General features: G+C 35.1%; 1 protein-coding gene across 1 annotated transcript in view; it reads right to left on the bottom strand.

Annotated features, from left to right (window-relative positions):
- Positions 1–1,214: 1,214 nt before the first annotated feature.
- LOC103608561 (multimerin-1-like) overlaps positions 1,215–25,537 on the bottom strand; it is a 45,799-nt gene continuing 21,476 nt past the window's right edge. Inside the window, exons 4-7 of the mRNA XM_008592983.1 lie at positions 15,900–16,028; positions 7,848–8,263; positions 6,163–7,735; positions 1,215–1,494 (exon numbers count right to left, since the gene is read on the bottom strand). Coding sequence (XP_008591205.1) covers positions 1,463–1,494; positions 6,163–7,735; positions 7,848–8,263; positions 15,900–16,028 — 2,150 coding nt within the window. The 3' untranslated portion in view covers positions 1,215–1,462. The remainder of the gene's footprint in view (positions 1,495–6,162; positions 7,736–7,847; positions 8,264–15,899; positions 16,029–25,537) is intronic.

A 25,537-nucleotide genomic window follows, 5' to 3' on the forward strand; every position in this document is an offset into this window, starting at 1 on the left:
CCGCACCCAGAGTTTCAAAACACCATCTTTATGCTGATTCCTCTCAAATCTAAATCTGCATGAAAATTTCAAATTTTAACACTTGCTTAAGATTATAAAGCCTAGAAAAGAAAGAATTCTTAAAGGAGGGTTGATTAACCATAGAATATGGTTTTCTGTTGCAAAAAGTGTATGTGTATTTTGGTACCCTTATCATTCTGGCACAACAACATGCAATAACTTTTCCTCATTGATTTTTTTAGTTTTCCAAACACTGTGTGATACTTTTATTGTAATTTGTTTTTAGGAGTAAAGAGACTTGAGTTTAGATTCATTAATGTTGACAGCAATAGAGTGTCACTGATATTTTCCCCTGAAACAATGATATTTAACATAAACAGATTTGAAAAGTTCAAATTAAGTATATAACATGAAATATCATTTTTTTCTAGAGCTAACTTTAAGCTGTGTATAGTAAAATTGGCAATTAAAAACTTAGAGTTTATTTTTCAGATTTCATATGCAGTTAATCTATGGCTTTCTATGCTGCAATTTTTATCAGGATAAAAGTATCATGTTCACTTGGACCATTACACAAGTTCATAATCTGTAATTCAATAATCTCTACACATTCCTTTTCATGTTTGATAATCAACATGACACAAAGTGATACTATCATGTGCAATTTTGAATTAATAATTTACTTAATAACCAGTACAAAGACATATTCACTGTATTTAATTTTCAGACCAGCTAATAATCAAATTTAGTTTCAAATATTTGGTGTCAAAGAAATAGTCTATTGTCAGGTAATAGATCCTGTGGTTCTTGCTTGGGGAAGAACCCAAGCATGTGCAGTGACTATATACATGGAACCTGGTATTCTGTCCCATTTCCTTTTTAATGTCAAACCAAGTATCAGAAATTTTGTTTCAGAAAATGTGATCATCAAACATCTGATTTTTGACTGTTCACCTTAGATACAGCGGCCACTTTGTGGTAGGACAAGGTGAGGAAAGAGTTGTGAATTTTGTCAGCATTCTCTCTTCAACTGTCATAGTCCTTCTATCTGAAGGGGAATCATATGGAAATCTGGGGGAGTCTTTTCTTCTCCCAAAGAGCCATGAACAAAAAGTAGTTCATTAAATATTCTCTTCAACAATAATACATTTTATTGATACAAATTGGGGAGGCCATCCCTAGTAGAGAGGCCTGACAACCAACTCTGACAAAAAAAGTATCTTTAAGATCATGCACAGTGAAGAGTTAACATAGGAGGCTGGAAACTGCTATCTTTAGAAAGGCCTACTTGCAAGGTTTTGCCCTTGGGCAGCATCTGGGAATGTGACTTCTCTCCAGTCCCCAGCTGATAAGAGTCATTCACTGTGTCTACCCTCCTATTGTGTATCTTTTTATCATAATAAATCTTAGCTGTGAACACGAACATCACTATATCCCAAGTCCGAAGAGTGCTTCTTGTGAATCACCAAACTTGTGCAGGGTTTTGAGGACCTTCTAAAACAGAATATAAATTCTAAATTCAAGCAGATAGTTCTTGAAATTTAATTGTCTTATATTCAAATATTTTTGTTCATAAGACAACTTATTAGTTACCTTGAGGTACATTTGAAAAAATTTTTTATATTATGGAAAATCATATTAATGGCGGAAAATCTCTGGAGGAAACCATTCTTAAAATTTTTTGCAATTTTTTTCTCAGTGCTTCTCAATGCACATTTTTTTTTACAGTTAAGTCTTTATATATTTTGTATCCTATTCTTTTTGATTTATCATTATATAGAAAATCTCTGGAGAAAACCATTCTTAAAATTTTTTGCAATTTTTTTCTCAGTGCTTCTCAATGCACATTTTTTTTACAGTTAAGTCTTTATATATTTTGTATCCTATTCTTTTTGATTTATCATTATATAATAAGTATAAGCTAAGTTATAAGCATATGCTGAGTTTAAAACAACTTACAAAAGCAAAAACAGGGAACTGGAATACCAAGAGTCTGTAAATTATATTAATGTATGAAAATAATTATATGTCAAATATTAAGAAAATAAAGATAAATATTGCATATAGCTAAGGAAATTACATTATAGAATTATAGCTAACTTAATAATATACTGTATGCAGATTATTTCCTCGATCTTCAAAATAAACTTGTGAGGTGAGTGTGTTACTCTTGTTTTATGAATGAAGAAAGTAAGGATTAGAAAAATAAATGACTTATTCCATGCAAATATGTTGCCAGGCAGGACTAGAACCCTGGTTTCCGGATTTCAAAGTCTGTTTATTAGTCATCATAACTGCCTCTATGTAGAGTCACAAAATTTAGAATTGTTTTTAAAGCAGTATAAAATAATTTATATTTGCTAAGCTTTTATTTTTATTTTTAAATGCTCAAATTCACAGCAATGCTAAGTTTTAAAAGTGGCATTTGATACACTACCAAATGTTTTATTGAATGTAATCTTTCTCAGGAGTAAAGGATAATTATGAATAAAAGAGGTTTATTAAGGAGGGCTAAATTGGTACATATTGGGGAAATGGTTGAAATATAAAGTCAATGGTCTCTCCAGCAGGAGGCGCACGTGCTCAGCAGTGGCGCTGCTGACATTCCGTTAAGGCAGGACTCAGCTACTCTGGAAGGGCAAGCAGCCAAACTCTCTCTGCAGGGAGAAGTCTGCCAATTGCTATACAAACAAACCTTCGAAGATGAAATGCAAACCTCTTGGTGTCAATTAGAATATTGTTTAGAAACAAATTAAATATTTAGCAATCGAACCGGAATAGCTTACCGGCAATGGCCGACAAGGAATCAGAATTAGCATAACTGAATGTAGAACTGGCTCAAAAGGAAGTGAGAGGGATGAGTGCTCTGAATTTTGCCCTTCTTCAACATCAAAGGAAGATCCTGTTAATAACTGATGGTGACTTTCAATTACTACCCACTGGCCATATCACAACTGATATCACAAGCCAAACTGAAAAGTAGCACCTTGCTTCCTCATTATCAGTGCAGAAATAAGTCAGGACTTGCCTCTGCAAGAAAGGAAACTTCCTAGGATTATCAGCTCTGGCCATATAGAATATTAAGATATGGCCAGACTCTGAAAAACAAACAGAAGGAAGGGAAAGGCGTGTGAACATACTCTACAGTCTCTTCAAATATAGTGGCTGAGGATTGAGCCTTGAGTCCCGCAGACAGGAGTCAGGCTTGGGAATTTACTAGTTGCATGAATTTAGGCTGGATACTTAATTAATCTGTCTGAGAATTAGTTGTTTACTCATCTTCAAAATAAGAATAAGGGCTGGCCAGTTGGCTCAGTTGGTTAGAGCACAACCTTCTAACACCAAGGTCAAGGGTTCAGATCCCCATACTGGCCAGCCACCAAAAAAAAAAGAATAGTAGTACTTGCCTCCTAGGTATCGTTAAATGAAGTAAATTGTATAATTTATACAGTGTTTGAGACATGGTAAATGTTAATTAATAGTATCCTATATCATATTATTATAGTATTAGTACTATCAGGCTTCACAGTAAGTTATCAGTTATTAAAATTAAGATTAAAATTTAAATCTATGTTTATATGGCTTTTCTTTCTACAAACCACTTATTTTGCAAATGATAGTAGTTATGATCTGAATAATATGATCGTGCAGTTCATAAGAGAATGATAAATTATCTTCTGGCTTTAGTTTGCTTTTATTTTTTTAAAGGAGAAATTAGCCTGAGTCCACTAGTTTTATCACCTTGCGTAGACTTTACCTGCTCAGCTGTTCAGTGAACACCATCAGTTTTATGGCCTGTGGAAGCAGTGATGGCTTAATGGGTGTGCAAATCTATGCACCCACTTCAAAGGGCTCCACACCTTATGTTGCTCATCCTGCAGAAAGTGAATATCTACCTTGCACGTAGAATTAGGCCATATATCTTTATGGCCCTAACATCATTATTGGTATCTTTACTAAGATAAAATAAATAACATTTAATTAATTATTAATTTTGGTAGATAGATCTGTAAAAAATTCTACTCAAAGTAAGTAAAGAAACAGGAAGCAATTTTATGAAGGCTTCATTGGAATGAAGAGAATCAGAACTGAGCTATTTCTTATTATTAGCCCATTTTGCCCAATAATCATCAATCACTATAAGCATCTAAATTTAATTTTTATAAGGTCCGAACATGCATTCTTTATACTATCAAAGTTTATAAGTTCTTATGTTCTATAAAATTTTTTACTTCAATTAATTTTGAGGCTATTTAAATTTTACACTTACTGTACAGATCCAGATATTTTTTGGTGCAAGAAAAGAAAAATGACATAGCTTGCCTGGTGTGTGATCACACATACCATAGAGCTTAACTGAAGCTCATGTTGCAGTGTTCCCATGAATATCAAGGACTTAAATAGCATGGAAAACAATAACTCATTAGTTTTCCTAAAGTTGATATTATAAGAACATCTTGTATTGAGATATTTCTCTGAGAAATATATAGGTCTAAATAGTTCTGTGTTCCCACAGGGGTAAGATTAGTCCTCCTAGGTGAGATTAAATTGGGGAAATCATAAATAAATATACTAATTTAAATAGTTGAGAGAATTCGAGTCTCTATTATTCTGTGATTTTTTAATATAATCAAAACATTTAGAGACTAAATATGAGTCATGTTAAAGTATTGATGACCCTTTTGTAAATGAAAAAGCAATAAAATACAAAATTCATTCAAACGGGCATATAATTTAACAACAACTCCTAAGAGGAAAACACAGCCTTTTTTTTCTTTGTTTTTTTGGTAAGAATCAGTAGCTATTTTTGTTATGAAAATATTATTTAATATTACTCATATGCCAGACATATTCACAAAACTTCCTTACAGAGACGTTACTGAGCAGTTTATATGCACCATACTGAATTCCTCTCTCCTCCCAGATTTATGCTCCTCCTCTTGGTGTTTATATCTGTTAAACCTCTTCTTTCTCAAATTCAAAACCTCAGATTAGTCTAGGTCTCTCTCTTCCCCAAGTGCCATGCATTCAGGCTGTGAATAGCTCATGGTTTCTTACAATGATCCAGTCTGCAACATATTTCTACTAATGACCTCAACAAATCACCTACTGGAATCTCATCACTTAAAAGGAAGAAACTGAGACCCAGCCAGGTGAACTTTTTGTCTTCAGCTACTAACTAATACCTAGACTTCCTAAGACAAGTAGCACCAGAAGCAAGACTTGATGTTCTTCAGGTCTTTAGTCTTCCCATCGTCTCTGTTTCTGTTGATTACACCTTCACAACATTTCTCACATCTGTCTCCTCTGTTTCAATAACCCCTTCCTTAGATCTTACTCTTATTGCTCTTGCCAATATTTATTCAATAATGTCCTAACGGGTACCTAATTTCATCCTCTGCCATCATGCTACACCCTACTCCTAGCTTCATGCCTCTGAGCCACAGTTGTTACCACACCCAGCCCACCGCTCCAAATTTTCATAGACATCCCATTCTTTACCAAATTGTGTCTAAGTGCCTTAGCTTGGCAGTCATGGTCTTCTGTGATCTACCCAAATCTAAATCCTGAACATTCACTGTCAAACAGTCATTCGACAGATATTTATTGATTTCCTATTGCACCCCAGACATTGTGCTCATATGCCAAAATGAATAATTCTGGTCATATTTATCAAGGATTTGGCAGTCATGGTCTTCTGTGATCTACCCAAATCTAAATCCTGAACATTCACTGTCAAACAGTCATTCGACAGATATTTATTGATTTCCTGTTGCACCCCAGACATTGTGCTCATATGCCAAAATGAATAATTCTGGTCATATTTATCAAGGATCTCGTTATGTATTAATAGCTTTCTTTAATTACTTATGCAAAGAAAATTGTTCCGTAGGAGCAAATTTGATTGTTTTATAGAAGCCTGACCAGAAAAAGTTTAAAAACATGTACATAAATATTTACACTAAAAGTGCTTGTTTTGTACTGATGCCTAAATGAAATAGGATAGAATCAGATTCAAAGAATGTGTCTTTGTATTAATTGACCATCTACGTAAGTTAAAGTAAACACCTTTTATATTTTATGGTCATGCTAAACTGTACAGATCTAAGTATCATTTAAGTCAAAGCAGAGGTTAAATGTTATTTTACAGTAATAGCTTACCAGGATATATAATGTTGTCCGTGTTTCTCTGAGCCCGGCCTATCAGGACAGTGGTAAGATTGACTGTTGGTTTCTTAAGTGTACCAGGTTTCTTCAGCAATGATTTAACTTGCTTCTGAGACTTGATCACATTTCCCAGACTGCCAGACAAAGATTGATCTATATACCAAGTTAAATTAGACATGGCAGCTTGAGTTTTTATTTCAATTATTGATTCCACGAATTCAGTCAGACCTTTCTGAAGAAGCTGCATATCTGGCAGGGAACCTTTTATCCACTTAGGTATGGTAGCATTCAGTTCAGATATACTCATAGATGCATCATGACACACTGTTAAAACTTCATAGAGAGTGGTGTTAAGCAAAGAGAAGTTAATTGAAAGATAGATGGATTTTGCTTCCAGTGCCTTAAATCTGGAATTTAACACCTGCAGTTGAAGAGCCTGGTTTCTGTCATTTGTGGTTCCACTGCCTTTTTTAATTGAAATATAAAATGGTATCAGCATCTGGGTCACTTTAGATTCAATGCCTTGCAAGCGAGTTTCAAAATTTCTGGCAATTTTAGTTGCTGCAAGTATTTTTTCTTCCAGATGACTCATATTTTGCTGGTATTTTATCACTTGGGAAGTGGTTTTATCGAACATTTCATAAATCTTTTGAAAGTTGGACTGATTTAGTTTCTCATCTTTAGGAATATTTGCAAGGGCCTTGGCAACTTGCAAAACAAAGTTGTATCTCTGATTATCATTGTCCAACATCTCAATAGAATCATTCAAATGTTGGAATTGAGAAATAAATGCCAAAATAGTTTCCATATTTTGGGTACATTTATGATGGACCTCGGGATTATACTTAACAGTACTCAAAGTCTCTTTTAGCACATAGTTATCTTGAATGAAGTCAATGGCATTGTTCATAATAATCATTGTCTTATTTAGGCCGTCTTCCATTTCTAAGACATATTCATTAATATGTCTTTCTAAGGCATCACCACGACTCTGTACTTCATTTCTAAGTAAGTTGTACCTTTTTGTAAGTTCTTTGATGAGAAAATTTAGACTATTGACAGCAGTGGTCAGACTTTCCACCTTTTTCCTTATCACTACTGCTTCCTTTGGTTGTTGAGACGTCATTGTCTGTCTAAGTGATGCTCCCTGCTCAAGCAAAGGTTGGAGGATCTCCATATCATAAGTCAAATCATTTAGTTGCTCACTCATTTTATCCATCTTATCGTCCATTGGAAAGAGAAACTCAGCCAATGTTTGGTTTAACACATGTACGTTCTCCTCTGTGTCCTTAAGTTGAAATTTAAAATCATTTCTGCATTTGGACAACATGTCTTCACATTCACCCCTGACAGATTCTTTCTCCATTTCCAAAGCGATGGTGAGATTGTTAATCTTGGTGTCTTGGATATGCAAATCATCAAACATTTGCAGCATCATTAAACCCTGCTTCTTTACATTCTCGTGTAAAGTAGACATGTACTCAGTGACATTATTACTAGCTGATTCAGCAGCTGGAATGTTCTTCTGGTCTGATACTTGTTCAGTGGATAAAAGCTGCTCATGTACCTCCTTCGTGTAAAGTAGACATGTACTCAGTGACATTATTACTAACTGATTCAGCACCTGGAATGTTCTTCTGGTCTGATACTTGTTCAGTGGATAAAAGCTGCTCATGTACCTCCTTCATTTTAGAAAGTGCCTTATTGAGGGATTCATAATACAGAAAGCTCCTTGAGTGTTCCTTTTCTAGAGCACCTTCTAAACGAGCCTGCTTTGCTTCTAGTTCTTTAATAGGCTTCTCACATGCAAAAGTCATTTCTTGCCTTACATTCACAATGTGATTCTTTAGCTCTACGATATCCATCAAAGTGGGCCTATTTTCTTGCATTAAAACAGACTTTTGCTGAACTGCTATTAAAACCACAGATTCATTAACTTGTCGAACTACTTGCCTGACGTTTTCAAGGTCCTCTGATAGACTCGATACAGTCTTGAAGAGCTGTGCTACAGTCTCTTGCATGTCATTTTGAAAAAATTTAAATTGTTCTCTTACTATGTCCTTTACCAGATTATTAATGCTTTTGGATTTTAGACCTAGAGAAAGAAACAATAAAGAATAATAAATGGTACATGATTTTAATTATTTAAGACTTTAGACATCCCTAAAAAGATAAAAAGCTCGAGACAAAACACTAAAAGCATGCACTAATAAAAATACTTCTCAACGACATTTTCTTATGAAATTTTAAAAATTACTATAATTCATGGAAAGCGATCATCTTCTTAAATAAATCTGAAAGGAGAAATCAATTGCAGTGTAGAACATACTTGAACCATAAAACCAAGGTTCTATGGGCAAAAGACATGAAAGAACTACTACCGGCTTCAGTAATAGACCTCGTATGCAATAATTCTAGGTCTAGTCTTAGGCTTCCATGAAAATAAATGGCTTTTGGCTTTCTGGCATTAGCTCATGACTGTTATTAATTTTCTAGTAAGTAGATTTCAGAGCCTATGTGTTGAGCTTATAATAGCTAATAAATTGACTGTAGAGAACTTTAATGAGACTCCCAAATATGAAGAAATATTCACAAGGTTTAACAATGGTTTATAGTTACAATAAAATAATAATAATGAGAGGTTTAGGGATTGCAAAACTAAGTAAATTTCAAATGAAATTAGGAATTCAAGATACACCTGATTATCATAACATGACATTAATTTTTAACAAAAAAAAAAAGAGGAAACTTGTTACTATTGAAACACATACTACTATCTCTAACATTAGAAAGCATGGACTGATGATAAACTGAGACTGTGGTAGGCTCTAAAAGTAGCACTAAAAGAAAAAATAAAAGGAAAAGAGTACTGAACTATACAGAAGTATTTAGAATAAAAAAAAACATTTAAAAATGTAAAAAAAGAAACCGTTGGATACAAAGACAAAACAGGAAAAACAAAACAAAACATGCTTGAGGTATATTCATTGTATCTAGCTATGAAGAACACATAAATATAAGATATGTCCATTCAAATTCAAAGTATAGCCAATGACTATAATGTAAACATACAGGCATCATAACACAAAGCATTTTAAACAGGAAAATCTGTACAATAGGTTATCGCCAAACGAGTTAAGGCTACCATGTAGCCTATTCAAAAAATATTGCGAGAGGATAAATTGAATATAGGCTCTATATGTCATTATTTTGAAAGCAAGTTTTAAAAATAACATGCATGAGGGATTTACATAAAAAGTATTGTGAAAGAGCAATTATAAAAAATAGAATGATGTATTGCCGGGGCATCTTGACATTAGTTAAACTGTCACAAAGACAAAGCTATAAATGTGATGATTGTTTATATGAATAAACATTTCCCTGGAAATCCCACACTCTAAATATCAATGTTGCTAAATAAAGACATAGAAAAAGATCTTTTACTTTACTTTTTCTAAACCTAGCAGAAACTGAAATAAGTTTAAAAGTCCAAAAAATATAAGTGAAGATCAATTTACATGCAATGGAAAAAATTAATAAACACATGAGAAATATGGAATAGTAATCAATGACACCCAGCACCAAAATAATAAAAAAAGGCTAGATTAATTTTAAAAGATTAAATAGACAAAATTAAAGAAATCACACAATCAGACCTTTCTTTTGTATCTAATAACATGAATAATCACACCAGAAAGGTTTTAAAGTATTTTTATTTTCTATATTTTGCTTAGCATTTAGCCAGTCATCCATTTATTCAACAAATATTCATTAAGTACATTCCATATGCTACACAGAAAATAAAATTTAGAAAATTCAATTTCTGATCTTAAAAGTAGAATATGTTAAGCTTCACTAAGTATAAAGCGCTACTCAATAGCAGTTATTTTTATTGCTCTTTCTACAAGATCATTTAGTCATTTTCTGTTAGTTAAAATAGTTTTTAATTGTCATGACATCCAAAATATTTAAGGTTGGGATTAGACCTTTGAGTTTATAACCTGATAGTTTTGACTGTAAGATGTTTTTCAAGATTGAAAAGGTAAAATAAAACATAAGCTTTACTAAATTAATTAATTATTTGTGGACAATGACGATAAATGTTTAACTTCAGCCAACAAAAACTACATGACCTGAAAATCTGAATAAGTACGACAGTAGGTAAAAGCACTGCAGGTAGATAAAATTCCATACAGAATCTTTATCAAAGTAATTAGGAAAAATAAATAAATAAAAATGAAAAATATGACCTACACTAGCTGTTATGTTTAAAAACTTTTCTGGAAAAATACATTGGAGAAAGGGCAAAATCACAGCAGTGTCTGAAAAGATATCAGATTGTTAGCTTAAAAATTTGTTTCAGAATAAGGAGCTTTTCAGATAACACTTCTACAATTTGTTACTAAAGAAAGAACCATCTGTGTGAGAGTCTGATTTCTCAAAAATATGTAAAAGTGCTTTTGTTAATATCTGAGTGGACACGTCATTTTAATTCTATTTGATTCTGTTTAACACAACCCATATGCTTCTACTTTCTTAAGATGATATTGTATTCGGTGACTTAACAGATATATTTGATCTCTGAAACCCCTTCTGTGGTTGTGAATATATTGCCTTTTTATAACATTCAGACACCTCTTAAGGAGTTGAGACATTTGATTTTCAACAGTTTCAATGGCTACTGGCAGATTAAGCAGTGTTTTTTTTTGACTTGGATGTGGTACAAACAAGGAAGCTGTGGTTTTGCTGTGCTAACACTACACCTTGGGAGTGGGTTTAGTTTTTGTTTCCTGTAAGAATATTCATTAAGTATGAGCCCTCTGGTTCTTGTAATTATGATTGTGCTCTGTACACAATTCATCCCTCCCATTGAGGAGGAAATTTCATTATTGTTGCTGTTGCTGTGAGTGTGTGTTTTTTTCCTGTGTCGGTGCTAGAATTTTTGTTAGTAGGTCATGAAAAACAGTTGACAAGCCTAATTCTTTCAGGTCTTGAAAACCAAATTTTGATAAACAAAATTTCATTCAGATGGTTATAATCAATTACATACTGCTTCTATTCTTTCTCGTGTTATCACTTCAGGGGAAAAGATGTTCCTTTCTCATGCTTGGAATTCATAAGTTTCAGCCATACCAGATATATGGGACACAGTCTTTCTTTCAGTGGCTGAATAGCAGCAACTTATATGTTTAAAAAAAACAAAAACATGGTTGCTCTTGATCTATGAAAGTGTCTGTACTAGTAGATGATATGCCAAATCTCTGCTTGTTTATCTTTTTCATCCTTGAATCACAATAGAGAAAAAAATAACTTGTGAATGATAGAATGGGATTGTACAATGAGACTTTTTTAATGAATAAAGCAAGGTGAAAGTGGCCAGTAATCCTGAAACTTGGAAATATCCAATAAACCCAGTGAACTGGAACACTCCCAGTAACCAAACTGCTTGCCTGGAACATCCAAGTCCTACCTGCAAACCCTTTGCCTGGTTAGCTCCTCCTGATCCTTTGTTCATCAGTTGAGATTGTTTCTCTTTCTGGAAGCCTTCCCTGCTTCCCTCAGACTGGTTTTGTTGCCAGTCGCAAATGGTCCCATTGTACCATGTACATAAATAACACTATCACAGCAATATAAATTTCTGTGGTGGGCAGAATAATGCACACCCCTTTCCTCCAAGATGTCCACTCTAATTGCCAGTACCTGTGAATATGCTACCTTACATGGCAAAGGGGCTTGGCAAATGTGATGAAGGTTACGGACCTTGAGATGAAAAAAATTTCCTGGATTATGCAGGTAGGCCCAATCGAATCACATGAATCCCTAAAAGTGGAAGAGGAAGTCAGAAGAGTGAGTCAGGGAGATGTAACAAGCACTCAACACACTGTTGCTGGCTTTGAAGATGGAGGAAGAAAGTCATGAGCCAAGAAATGTAGGGCCTTCTACACACTGGGAATGGGCCTCGGTTTCTAGGTATCAACAAAACAGGGATCTCAGTCTTACAACTGCAAGGAAATGAATTTTGCCAGTAACTTGAATTAGCAGGAAATGGATTGTCCTGGAGAGCATCCAGAAAGAAACAGCCTGCTTTTAAGCTTGTTTTAAACACAAAATTCAGGCAAAGTCTATTCTCATTTATAAGGAAGTTATTATTTCTCTGAACTGATAGGTTTTAGAGTATATGTTATTGATTATATATCATGACCTAGATAATTTCTGGGATAATAATGCACTTTGGATTTACCCTCAATCGTGCCATCATAATATTAGGACAAACATGCATTGAGCTACCTTGATCCCTTAACCTCATCTTTACTCTTGAACTAGATACCACAATGGAAATAAAGAATGGCCCCTTTTAACTATAAATAAATACAAGTCAGGCTGTAACTAGGTATATAATGTAAATAAACCAGATGGAAGATTCAAAGATTTGCTATACAGTAAATATATAGTAAAAAATGTTTAGATATTTCAAATTTTTCAGAAGTTGAGTTATTTTAAAATATGCCATTCAAAAAATACTTGTGTGAGATATCCATAGCACCCGTTCTAAAGTAAAGATTCCAAGGTGATGTGAGAAAAGGTAAATAAACTGAAGGCCAGAAAACCAAAATAACTTGTTTGAGGTTACAGAGTTCAAATGGCTCATCTTCTGCTTCCAAATCCAATGCCACAGCATTAAACATGTGCAGCTGTATATACAGATATAGCTATAACTATCTTCTGAGAGTATAGTTCTGGAAGATACTTGTAGTCAAGATGGCAGAATAGACGGTGCCCAGCATCGCTCTCTCCCACAAATCAACCAAATTACAACTATTAAAAAGCAACGACAGGCAAGCTGGGGCCGCTAGAGCTCAGGAGAAGAGGAGAGACCTATAGAGTGCATGAAGGCAGGAGAAGCCACGATGAGAGAAAGAAAAAAACACTCAGACTGTTCGAGCCCTGGTCATTTCCAGGCTGGAGCTGCTGAGTGCATGGAGCAGGAGCCAGCAAAAGCCACAGCTGTGTCCTTTGTACGAAGCTGCTTGGAGGTGGAAAGGGAGAAAAGGGACTTGTTGGCCCCCAGGCCAGCAAGACAACTAATAGGGCTCCTGTGGACCCATGCAGGAGCAAGGAACCACAACAACTGAAAAAAGGAGCCACTCAGAGGCCAGTGAGTCATCACAAGGGACTGGCGCATGGCCCGTCCCATGGGAAGTGTTTGCAGCATGGGTTGTGGGGAAGACAGACCCACTGGGGGAACACTGGGGAACAGCAAGGATAGCTGATCTGCCCCCCAATCAGCATAGGAACACTCAATGGAGATTGGCCAGGAATATAGAATTGCATGGGGTGCAGTTTGATGAAAACACTCAGGCCTAGAGCAGAGTTTCTGCACAACCCAGGTGCACCAGATCTGATGAGAAACAGCAGTATCTATAAAGTCAACCATTAAAATCTGAGCTGCACAAAAAACCTTCCCAGGAAATCAGCAGCAAAACAACAATTTAGCTCAACCACAGGGCTCAAGTGCTGGTCCCACAGGAAGTTCCCCCATTTTAGAAGTAAGTAAAGGACAACAAATTAGTTCCAGGGTAGAGTGTAAGTGGTGGGAACAGCAAATAATCCAACACAGAACTGAAAGAAGAAACAAAATACACACAACCAGAGACAAAGTTTGATATTAACTAGTAAAGGTCTAACACCACCAAAGAACACCTATAAAACCTAGAAGGACAGGAAGTCACCTAGGCTACCAAGTCAAGGAGTGGGGAGGCCTGGGGGCCTTGGCCACACCCCCCAACACCCACAACCAGCCCAGCAAGGACAACCAAACTGAGATGGTGGGGAGCAAGGGCTTCAGCCACACCCCCCCTGACATCTGCACCCAGACCATCAATGACCAAGACACTGCCCCAAGCCCCCTGGTCTCCCCTGCAGGAATGAAGGAGGTGCCACAGGCCTCAACCCCTCCCCACCTCCTTCCTCCTCCCACCTTATTTCCTTCCCCCTTCCCCTCTCCCTCTCCCCCTAACTGCTCCTCAACAGCATCATCAAATGTAAAAAATATATATATTAATAAATAAATAAACAAACATACACACACACACAAAATAAAGTCAAGCCTAAAAGAAATGACAAAACATTTATGATTAGAAAGATAATATGTAACATGCCAACTTTGCTTTTTTGTCATTTTAATACTGTATCTTATTTAAATAAATATATCTAAAATTGCATTATTTCAGTATTAAAAATTTATTTAGATATTTTAAGTTTTTTTTGAACCAAGTCTTTGAATTCCGAGTCTTTTATTTATTTATTTATTTTTTGAAGCAAGTGTTTGAATTCCAGTGTGTGGTTTACACAGCACAGCTCACTTTGCCCTTTTTGTTTGTTTGTTTGTTTTTTTCTTTTAAGTTATAATCATTTATTATTATTATTTTACCTAACACGTGTGAAGTAAAGCATTGTAGTTATTTTATATATCCATTCCCTGTTCTCAAGAAGTCTGCAATTATATCAGATGGGATATTTTGACTGCAGTAACAAAATCACAGTTCAAAATGTCTTCCCCAAAAGAATGTTCATTATCTCATGTAACAAGAGGTTGAGACGACCCAGGCATGGTAGCCAGGGCTCTGGCTCAGTTTCCCTGTGGTCCTCTTCACTTAGTCTTCTTCTGTGTGTTGGCTTCATCCCCAGCTTAGCAGCAAAGGTGTTTGCAGCAGGCCCAGGAATCTAATGCAGACATAACCATATCCAGAGGAAGGAGGCCAGATATTCTTGGATTTCTTTCTTAGCCACAAGCAAACCTTTTCTGAAGCTACCCCTACCTCCATTGCTCATTGGCCAGTCATAAATCTATTTCTGAACCAACTCCTGGCAAGGAGAATAGAATTGTCAGGATGCCTGACACTCCTCTGGAGTGGAGCCGATGCTGGGGTCCCCTCATCAGAACAAGCTATTTGAGGAGTTGAAGAAAATGCTAATGGAATTAAATGAAAGGCAGTATATGATTAATAGTGATTTCTAAACCTGGCTGATAAGCAGAATTTTCAGTAAACATTTAAAAAGTACAGCCCCCTCCAAGAAATTTTGATTCAGTGTCTGGGGTGAGGCCAGAAAGAAATTTTTCTGAAATATTTCTTAAGAAATATTTTTTAAGAAATAGATATGCCTACTCTGGATCAACATGAGGTTCTTGTTGGTTCTTAGTTACAATTCTTCTCCACAGGCAGTGATCAACACCCCTTGGTGATCTCTTTCAAATAGATATAGATCACAGCCTTCTTAGCTCCTTTAAAATGATCAAGTTGTTTTTTCCACATAAGATTCTTCTATGATTGCACTGTTTGTAGGACAAAAGTTTTGTAAATCTTTTATTTTGGAAACCTGTGATTTCCTTACAACTCGGTATCACTGCATTTTTACTCTCCTTTTTTTTTTTTGGCAGCTGGCTGGACATTGGTGTTATCATCTCGATACTCTAACCAAGTGGGCTAACCGGCCAGCCCCCTACTCGCCTTCTGTGTTTGCACACAAAGTTTCAATAATTATAGATAGTTCTTTCAGTCTGGGAACCTGCAGCTTATCCACAGTTTCTCCAACATCCAGAACCAATAGAAAAGGATTGAGAGGTATGTTAATGCGTCAAACATTTGACAGCTAAGAGATTTCTAGTTTGGAAGTTGTAATACACAGTGTTGGCAATAATTGGGTTAGCGATGATTGCGATTACAGTCTACGACCTGGATCACCACAGTCTTGCTGCTCCCGCTGCAGTTGCTTCTGCTGCTGTTGCTCAGCTGACCCTCTGCCAGCAGCTTCATGACTTTCAGCCTGGCTGCTGTGTATCAGTGGCTGCTGTTCCTGGGCTAGATGGAAGCAAAAGGAGAAGAGAGAGTTAAGCACTGGGCCTGCCTCATTTTTTCCAGTCCTGAGCAGTAACGTGGCTGACATTCATTTTCCTGTGTACTGAAGCATGAGGGTTGGGGATGATTGCAGAGTAGGCTGCTCTGCCCCCAACCGCAGGGCAATGTGACATCACATTGAAGTTGAAGCGCAGGACTTTAATTCTGCTTGGAAAAAAATAAAATTATTCAGGTCTCCTTCAGCAGAAAATGGATGGTAGTTTGGGGGAGCTATGTAAACTACTGGATGTAAATTGCCTGCATAATTGAGGGGATTTTAAAATATGCTGTGTTAAAAGCTATTGCAGCTTTATAAATGGACTGCCACAAAGGCTGGTTGTTTAAGAAGGCATTTTCCAACTGGTGTCTACTTCGAAATAAGGGAGAGCTACAGGTTCCTTACTGAAAAAACATGTATTTAATTAATAGGGGCACTTAAGTGGGTTGTTCCCAGATTTTTAAGAAATACATAGTCTTAAAATGAACTAAAAGTAGGGCCGGCCCGGTGGCGCACTGGATAGTGCGCCGCTTGGGAAGCGCGGCAGTGCTCCCGTCCGAGGGTTCGGATCCCATATACAGACTGGTTCCCGCTCACTGCCTGAGCGAGGCGCGGGAGCAACACCGAGGCTTGCGATCCCGTTGCCGGTCCCCGGTCCGGTACGGGGGCAACACTGAGGGTTGCAATCCGTTGCCGGACACGGAAAAAAGACAAAAAGACATTTTTAAAAGAACTAAAAGTAAAAATAAATTATTTACAGCCACATCTCAAGGGGATCAACCTGTAAAACCAGTGAAATTTCAGAAAAATAGAAATTCTTATATAATAAATCTACTCTGTTAAAGAATTGCTTCCCATTTCCTATGAACCAGGTAATATTTTAAATGGCAATATAGTTTTTCATTGAGGAAAACAACTTAGATGAAAGATTTATTAAAATATTGAGTATATCCAATAATGCATGCTGTAACTTACAGACTTCTAATGAACAAATTTATCCATTGAAGTCTGCAATCAGACATGAGAAGACATGTGTTTGGTGTCTGGCTGCTTCTTCCCATGCGAAATTACAAACCAATGAAATCACAGATTTCTAATGAACAAATTTATCCATTGAAGTCTGCAATCAGACAAGAGAAGACATGTGTTTGGTGTCTGGCTGCTTCTTCCCATGCGAAATTACAAACCAATGAAATTCTGCACCTCTGACACATGTTAGTTATGCTCCTGAGACATATATGACTGTGACAACGCTGAAGCTTCCCTGCTCCAGAGAAAGTGTAATACATTCGGCTTTAATTTTGGTTAGTCTCTATTGTTAGAATGAATTTTGCATTGTTTTTCTTCAGTGCATCGAGCTAAATTAATGAATTTCCATTCATGTCCAAGGTATTTGTTTTGATGATGCTGTTTCTTTTCTTTTTTTCCTTCACTATTTTATATAAAGTTCTGTATTAATTGTTGATTTGTTCGGTGGACAAAAACAATCTGCAGCTTTGAGAAAAGGGGGCTGTGGTAAATGAGGAAAAGTGCTAACCTTCTGCAAAGTACTAGCAGTAAAGTTCTTATAGCCTAAGTTCAAATTAATTCATACAAAGACATCTATTAAATAATTGCATAAATTTCCTATTATGGTTCCTCCATAGCTGGTGTAATAAAGAGTCTTTCTGGCAGCTTAAATGTAAATCTATGCAAGAGTGTAACCAGAGAGTAAAGCAATGGTTCTCAAACTGGGGTCCCTGGATCAGTAGCATCAGCACCACCTGGAAACTTTTGGAATTGCAACCTTTAGGGTCACACTCCAGACCTAGTAATTTAAGAAACTCTGGAGTAGGGCAGAATCTGTGTTTTAAGAAGCCCTCCAGGTGATTCTAATGCACACTGAAGTTTGAAAACCACTGGACTAGTGTCAAGAGAAACCTCCTTAGCAACTCTCTACCTCACTGCCTTCCCTGTTTTTCTTAGCAGTGGAGGAGTCTTCAGGATACAAACTTGTAAATATTTACAGCAGTAGGAATGGGTTTAACAGATGAACCAAGGGTCTTTCCATTTACTTGCTGCTTACCTTTTTGAGCTAGAACATAGGAACAAAAATAACTGGTACATTTAAAGGGAATACCATAACTGGGTAGGAAGTACTTTGTTAGGAAGGAAAGCATGATTATGGAGAAAACAGAGACTACATTATTTTGTGGTGTACAAAGAAGGTTACTACTCAAATTTTCTTTTCTATCATTACCTTTTAACACATTATTTTTACATTCCTTTAGAATACTGTTTTTCATCATGGATGGAAATCAGAAGCTCTTGTATACTTTGAAACATTAAGTGTCCATGTTTTTCCATTTCCCCAACTGAGATTCTGATTCAATAGATCTATTCTGGGGAACTGGGCATGTGTTGTGTGTATTTTTAAAAAACTCTACGGGTGATTTTGATGCATGGCCCTGTTTAAGAACCACGAATTTAGAACAAATTGCAAAGTTTTCTAATTCTAATTGGCAAATCCACTGTGATGCGGTAGAAAATACAGCTATTTTAATATTAAAATTGCAATCCAAAAATCAGTTTTCATAGATTTTTAAACAGCATGTCTGTTGATAACAAGGGCATATGTTAAAGACATGATATATTAAAAGTAGATAAAAACCTTGAGTCTCCTATTGTTCCATAAAGAAGTGGGCCACTGTAAAGAGTGAGTGAAGTGAGGTGGGAGTGGAAGATGCTTTTCACAGCTTCCTAGTTCCCTAATGTAGACATTGCCATTCTCTTGATTTCCACAATACAAGATCCCTGAAGAGGTACTGCTAAGCATGGACACGTATGAAGAGCATTTGTGCTGCCTCGCAGCAATCAAATCTAGAGCCCACTGACAATTTTAGAATATCTCAGAAATAAAATCTCCTTTCCACTGAAAAGCCAGCTATTGCTCTTTACTGCCATCTAGCAACATTCCACGTTCCCCAACTCCAAGACTGTACTCAGCCAGTATGTACCAATGTGACCTACCAAAATTGTTAAAATATTAAAATATGGCCATGTCTGTTGGCAAATATATAATGATAAAGTGCAATACCTGATAAAAATTGGTTATAAAAATTATAATCTTAAGTTATTCCAAGTTAATTGTGGATACATATTAAAGGATGTGTTTTGTAAGATACGTGTGTTTTGTAGCAACATCTGAGAACTATTTTTCAGAACTAGAATTTTCTTGGGACCATGCCATGCACTGCATACATTTTGTGAAATATTCAGTGTTTTAGTAAAATGGTCAGTTTATCATTATCTATAAATTTATGTAGTTCCTAGAACTTCCAAGTCATTTGGTGCTTACTTTAGTTCACTTGTTCGTATGTGCTTATTGTTCTAAGTGCACAGTTATTTGATAACTATTTATTTAATAAATTCAGGAATTTATAATAAATTATTAAAAACACTGAAAAAGACACAAAAGTTTAACTTAGTAAATTTTTAAAGCATTTCTTTCAGATAGAATGAGTGTGAATTTTTTGAATCTGAGGAAAAGAATTGAAATTTTGTTAGCAATGAACCTACTCCTGGATTATCTAATATACTGTGCTAAAATCAGTTACTCTGAAACATTTTTTAATTTATACAATATCAAAATAAAAATATCAAATCAATATAAAAAAAATTCAATGTAAAACAAGTGTGTTTCCAAAATGAAAATTAATTTGATTTTCAATAAAATAATGAATTATTTTTACTTGCTATGTATATGTTGGATTTAAATAATGCTACAAATTTGTAGCTTTAGAATTACAATTACTAGACTTATTTTTCATCATAATGGCACTTACATTATCTTTATCATTATTCACAAAGAGGAAAATATCAAAGAATATTATGAAATTAATCTCATGAAAAAAGCATTTTTAATAAAAATTTTCAATGAAAACCATGCTTTTTTAAATAATAAAAAATTTCAAAAATACTTTATTAAATAGTGTTAATAACAAGTGTCAATAAAATAAATTAAACTAATAGAAAATAAAATCACAATCTTTGACATTATTTACCATATATTTGAAAGAAATGAGCACTTCAGAAAAGAAAAATGTTATGAAACTTATCTAATATAATAATTTTCATATGGCAATATTATTGCAAATCAGTTCCATGTTGTTACTTTTTGGAAGACATGTATCCAATAAAATGAGAGAACAGCTTCTTAGAAAATTTATTTATTTATTTATTTTTATTTTTATTTTTTTCCTTTTTGTCTTTTTTCGTGACTGGCAACGGATCACAACCCTCAGTGTCGCACCCGCACCGGACTGGGACCGGCAACGGGATCGCAACCCTCGGTGCTGTGCCCGTACCTCGCTCAGCCAGTGAGCGGCCGGTCTGTATGTGGGATCCGAACCCTCGGTGGGAGCGCTGTTGCGCTCCCAAGCGGCGCACTGTAGCATGCACCACCGGGCCAGCCCAGAAAATTTAAAATTCAACTCAATAAAATGTCAAAGCATTATTAATGAAACTTGAACTCTTTCACCCACAGGTGTTTTCATAATTTACCTAAGATGTGAAAACCAAGAAGTTGAAGGCAATTAGTGGTTTTCCTTGATCTCAGGACATTAGAAGAAAAAACATCTTTAATACTACATTTAATAATATAGTAATATGTATGAACACTAGAGAAAAAAATGTTTCCATAAAAATTGTGTATGTGAAAATGTATTGAATTTTTTAAACAGGTGGAGCAAGAAGGATAATAGTGACAAAGTAAACCAAGAGTTCCAGAAAAATTTTAGATACACTTCTGGGTTTAAAAAATTTCAGCATAATTTATCTTATTCTAATGTCTCCGACTGAAATAATACTAAACGTATCATCAACTAAGAGACTTAAAATCTTCTCTAGATGAATTTCATATTTACTGCCATACTCGCATATCAAATAAATAACAGACAGAGTAAATATAGAAGACAGAAGGAGAGCCAGAGAAATGGAAAGAGAGAGCACACCCTAAGAATTAAAAATAAAAATTGGAAGAATATTTGGATTTCCATGGTAGTCTGTAATGCTGCAGCTAAAAAGGCACTTTAAACTGTATCAAGCCCTATGTATTCACTTTAATATAAATTGTGAAATTTAACGTTTGGAAAATAGGCTTCTCGAAAAATGAGAATTGGTTTTCAGAAATGATACTTTAACAGAAATGCCAATTCTTTTTAACTTTACAAGGAAATAAATTGACCCCTTGTTAAATTGGAGAGAATTAAAAATCTGATGATAGTATACACATAAAAATTTCACATATGAACAAATACTTGAAACTTATATTCTTTCAGATTTCCTGAGTTGAAATTTCAACACATTTGCCCACTTTGCAAATGGTGAAATGCAAATTCATTCTATCTTTTTTTTTTGGAGGTGGGTGGCTGGTTGGTATGGGGATCTGAACTAGTGACCTTGGTGTTATAGGGCTGCGCTCTAACCAACTGAACTAACCAACCAGCCTAAAACATATACATTCTATTTTAAACAAATATATGTATTATTTGAAGTATATATATATATCTTGAAACAAAAATTAATAAAAGGTCAATTACATGAGAAAACTAATATATTTTCTAATAAATTATACAAAAATGAAATTTATATGACAAAACTCAAAAATGTAAAAAATGTTCCTTAATTTATGCTGCCCTGAATTTGGCCAAATAATGTTTGCAAAGCTCTATGAATTAATTAAATAAGATATTTCTAAAAGAATTTTCATGATTTTGTTAGTAATAAAGATACAGAACATTTTAAAATGCACATAATATTTAAGAGCTGGAAAGATTTGAATATAGTCTCTTTTATTTCCACAGACTTTAATAGATAATCGAGCAGGGTGACAGTATCATTGACATTAATAAAAATTATCATCTTATTGAGACTTCATGTTACCCAATGGTTCTACATCTGATGGGGAAGTCTTTAAAGGAGGTTGAGGCAGTTCCCCACATTAAGTCATCTCTCTGACAGTGACATCATTTAGTTGGTGTCATCCATGTCAAAAGTGCACACCCAAAATTTTTAGACATCACTAAATTGTTTAGAAATTATTAGAATGACATAAGTGACTTTTGTTATGATTTATATTACTTGGTACACAGTTTTATAATGTACTATAGATAATACATGTTAGTGAAAGAAATATGTTATATGTTAATGTAATGCATTTTTAATTTTTGATTTATACATTGATTTATATATTAATTGATGTTACTGTATTAGTTGTTAAATGTTTGAACATGACCCCTGCCCCTTCCCACTCCATCCTTATAATCAAGAGGCAGGTTGGTTTGGGTGATTGTAACTCTGAAATGCTCATAACCCTGTAATGACCTCAATAATAATCACAAAAACATTTTAGATAGGCTTTATTTCTAGGGATTCAAAATACATGGCTAAGCCTTTTTAAAAAATGGTAAAGCTTTATTTTAAATTATGTTATATTCTGATGAAATCGGTTCTCTTTATTTCACTCTTTACAATGCATTGCATGTTGCATATTTAATATGGAGATTATAACATTAACTTTCATTTAGTAGCCTTCAAGGACTGGGGAAGCAAGAAGTCTCTCTGTCTCTGTCTGTCTCTGTCTCTCTCTCTCTCACACACACACACACACACACACACACACACACACACACACACACACACACACACACGAGGAGGTGGGGAGTATTTAAAGTCTTCCTGGATGTAATTTGAGATTTGAAGGCGGGCGCTTCATCAAGTCACAGTTCTCTCTATGCTGCTCAGTACAGGCAGGATCCTGAATGCTCAAGAAGACAAACCCAGATGAGAGGTAAAGTGCCAAGAATAGAAAGGAGGCAAATGAAGAGCGTCCAAGTCTAATTTTCTATTGACCTTAGGGTCAAAAGAATTTCAGATAAATATCATTCATGTGATCTGGCCACTGCCTTATAAACAAGAGAATAGTTAGTATGTGATATGCCAGAGAAAAATCAGTAGATTTAAAATAGAAACAAAAGAATAAAAAACATTGAAATCTATGGCAAGTAGGAAAGGAGAGAGTAAATAAAGAAAGCTGTTAGGAAGAAAAGAAAGGAATTGAAAGGAAGAATAATGCACAGAAGTACCAAGTGAAAGTCTTTGGTTTTCTTGCACACTCTAATCTTTGACAATTTGTTCCACATAATCGTGGAAATATTATACATATGAAATGAGAAAAATTAAATTTTTTTCCATATTTTTGTGAAATTTTAAGAAGACCAATTAAAAAATGTAATTGGAAATACTTTATCAAATGATAAAAACTAATGTAATTGCATGCATGTGGGTGTGTGTGTGTGCACAAAGTTTCTCATTTTCTATTAGCTAGAGTTATTGTTAAATTGTTTTATAGGGATTAAGTGAGAAAATTGTAATCCTAAATGACAAAAAAAGAAAGAAAGAAAGAAACAACTATTAAGCATCACACAAAGATCCTTGAGATTCAATTGTCACATGAGCCTTGTTGCTCTGGAATTCACTGGATGGGGTCCCTGCCAAGTCTGTTAAAAACTCGAAATGCCTGTTTTACAAATTCAATAGTTCATGTTATCTTTTCGTAGCTCTGTCTGTTGACTAGAGTTCAATACTTGCATTCATCCCAATTTATTGCACAGGATTTAACCAGAGGCAGCGAAGAGCTGATAGGATCTCTGACAGTGGAGTCAGTTACTCGCCTGTGATAAAGAGCGTGGTGGATCGATGCTCTTTCATTTTTTCATTTAGCAATCTTTCTGTCTCCCCAAATGTATTCTCTACTACAAGAACTGCCACAGATTCTAGGCTTACTAATCAATCTACTCTTTCACTTAAGTACAGACCTTCGCTTTGTTCCATAGACTGCAGATTTCTAGGTTTCTTTTTCTTGATCCTTTCTTAAGTGTTAGGTGAAGGGACAGAGGGCATTTATTTAAGTCAATTAATTTTTAAGATTTTTGTGCATTTCAGATTTTTTAAAAATTAACATATTTTAAAAAATTGGACCTCTTTTTTTCCCCCCTCCCAACACAGTTACCCTTTTTTCCCCTGCAGTGGAAGCCCTGCCCTTGGTGGAAACTCTGCCCTTGGTGGACTTGGAGAAGCAGGGTCAGCAAGTGTCAAGAGTGGAAGCAACAACTTCCTTATTAGGGCTCTTTTTTTCATTAGACAGGCTTTATTTACTAGGGTTTTTTGTTTTCTTTTTTTTTTTTTTTCCCCTTCCAGGCTTTTGAGCCATATGGAGGAAGTCATTACTGGCAACTCAGTAATGAGGATGCTTGCTCTCTCCCCCTTAGAACCAGAAAACCTTCTTGTGTGGCTTGACAAGACAGATTTCCAGCTGATCCTGCAATATCAAGTGAATACTTACACGGCAAATGTTCAGTGTACCTACGAAGATTTGCTGAGATTTACAAGTTAAGTTGAAGTAGTCAGTCTGCTGCAACAAAAGCTTAAGGTACACAGTGCTCTTTAACCTAACGTATCATAATTTTATTGAGCAAGATGCTTGCAGAAGGTGCTTGCTTTGCTCAAAGAGGAAAGTACTAATCACCCTTGGGATGAACTAAATATGAAAAAAATACAAGAAATATAGATATTTCTTTTCTTTTAAATACTATATTTTTCAATTCATATTATTTAGAATACATATTAAAATAATCTTACTGGACAAGCCTCATATTTAAAATGTTAGTTACAGTGTCTCTCTTATATTTATTGAATTATTTCATAGCATTTGTAAAACCAAACACTCGTCATATATTCATAACATCAATACCTGTGCATGATTGCATATTTTCAACATTCATAATATCTATGACAGATTTTATGTAACATATTATAAAATGCCTTTTTCCTGTACAGAGGATCTAATTAAAGCACACTGCATTTTTAAAAACAGATTTGCAAAGAAGTTTTCTTTCATCCTCTCTAATCTGACACTATTTGAACTTAAATTTCTGTCCTTTGTGTCATTAAATAAGCCAGAATACCTTTATTTTACTTTAGCATATTTTAGAGACATCTACTGGAAAGGCACATTATTGCAAATTTTATAAAAGAGGTTTAAGTGATATGTTACCACCTGTCTGAACATTTCAAAAAATGTCTTGAATACCATATCGCAAATTTAGGTTCCTTTCTGAAGGCAAAACTCTGTGATTCTCAAAAGGGCTTAACAAATGTAAAATATATCAAAACTATTACTTTGATGTTGGCCATAATGCTCCTTTCTCCCAATAAAATTCTTTTTTTTTTATTTTGTCAATATACACTGTATATGATTATTATGGCCCGTCACCGACACCTCCCTCCCTCCTCCCTCTCTCCCCTCCCCCCCAAGAATGTCCTTTCCGTTTGCTTGTTGTAACAACTTCATGGAAGTATAGTTGTTATATCATCTTCCCCACCCCACCCCACCCCGTTTTTTTTTTTGTGTGTGTGTGTGTATGTGGGTGAATTA

This window comes from Galeopterus variegatus, unplaced genomic scaffold (genome assembly GCF_000696425.1).
Source record: "Galeopterus variegatus unplaced genomic scaffold, G_variegatus-3.0.2 Scaffold8561, whole genome shotgun sequence".
NCBI lineage: Eukaryota > Metazoa > Chordata > Mammalia > Dermoptera > Cynocephalidae > Galeopterus > Galeopterus variegatus.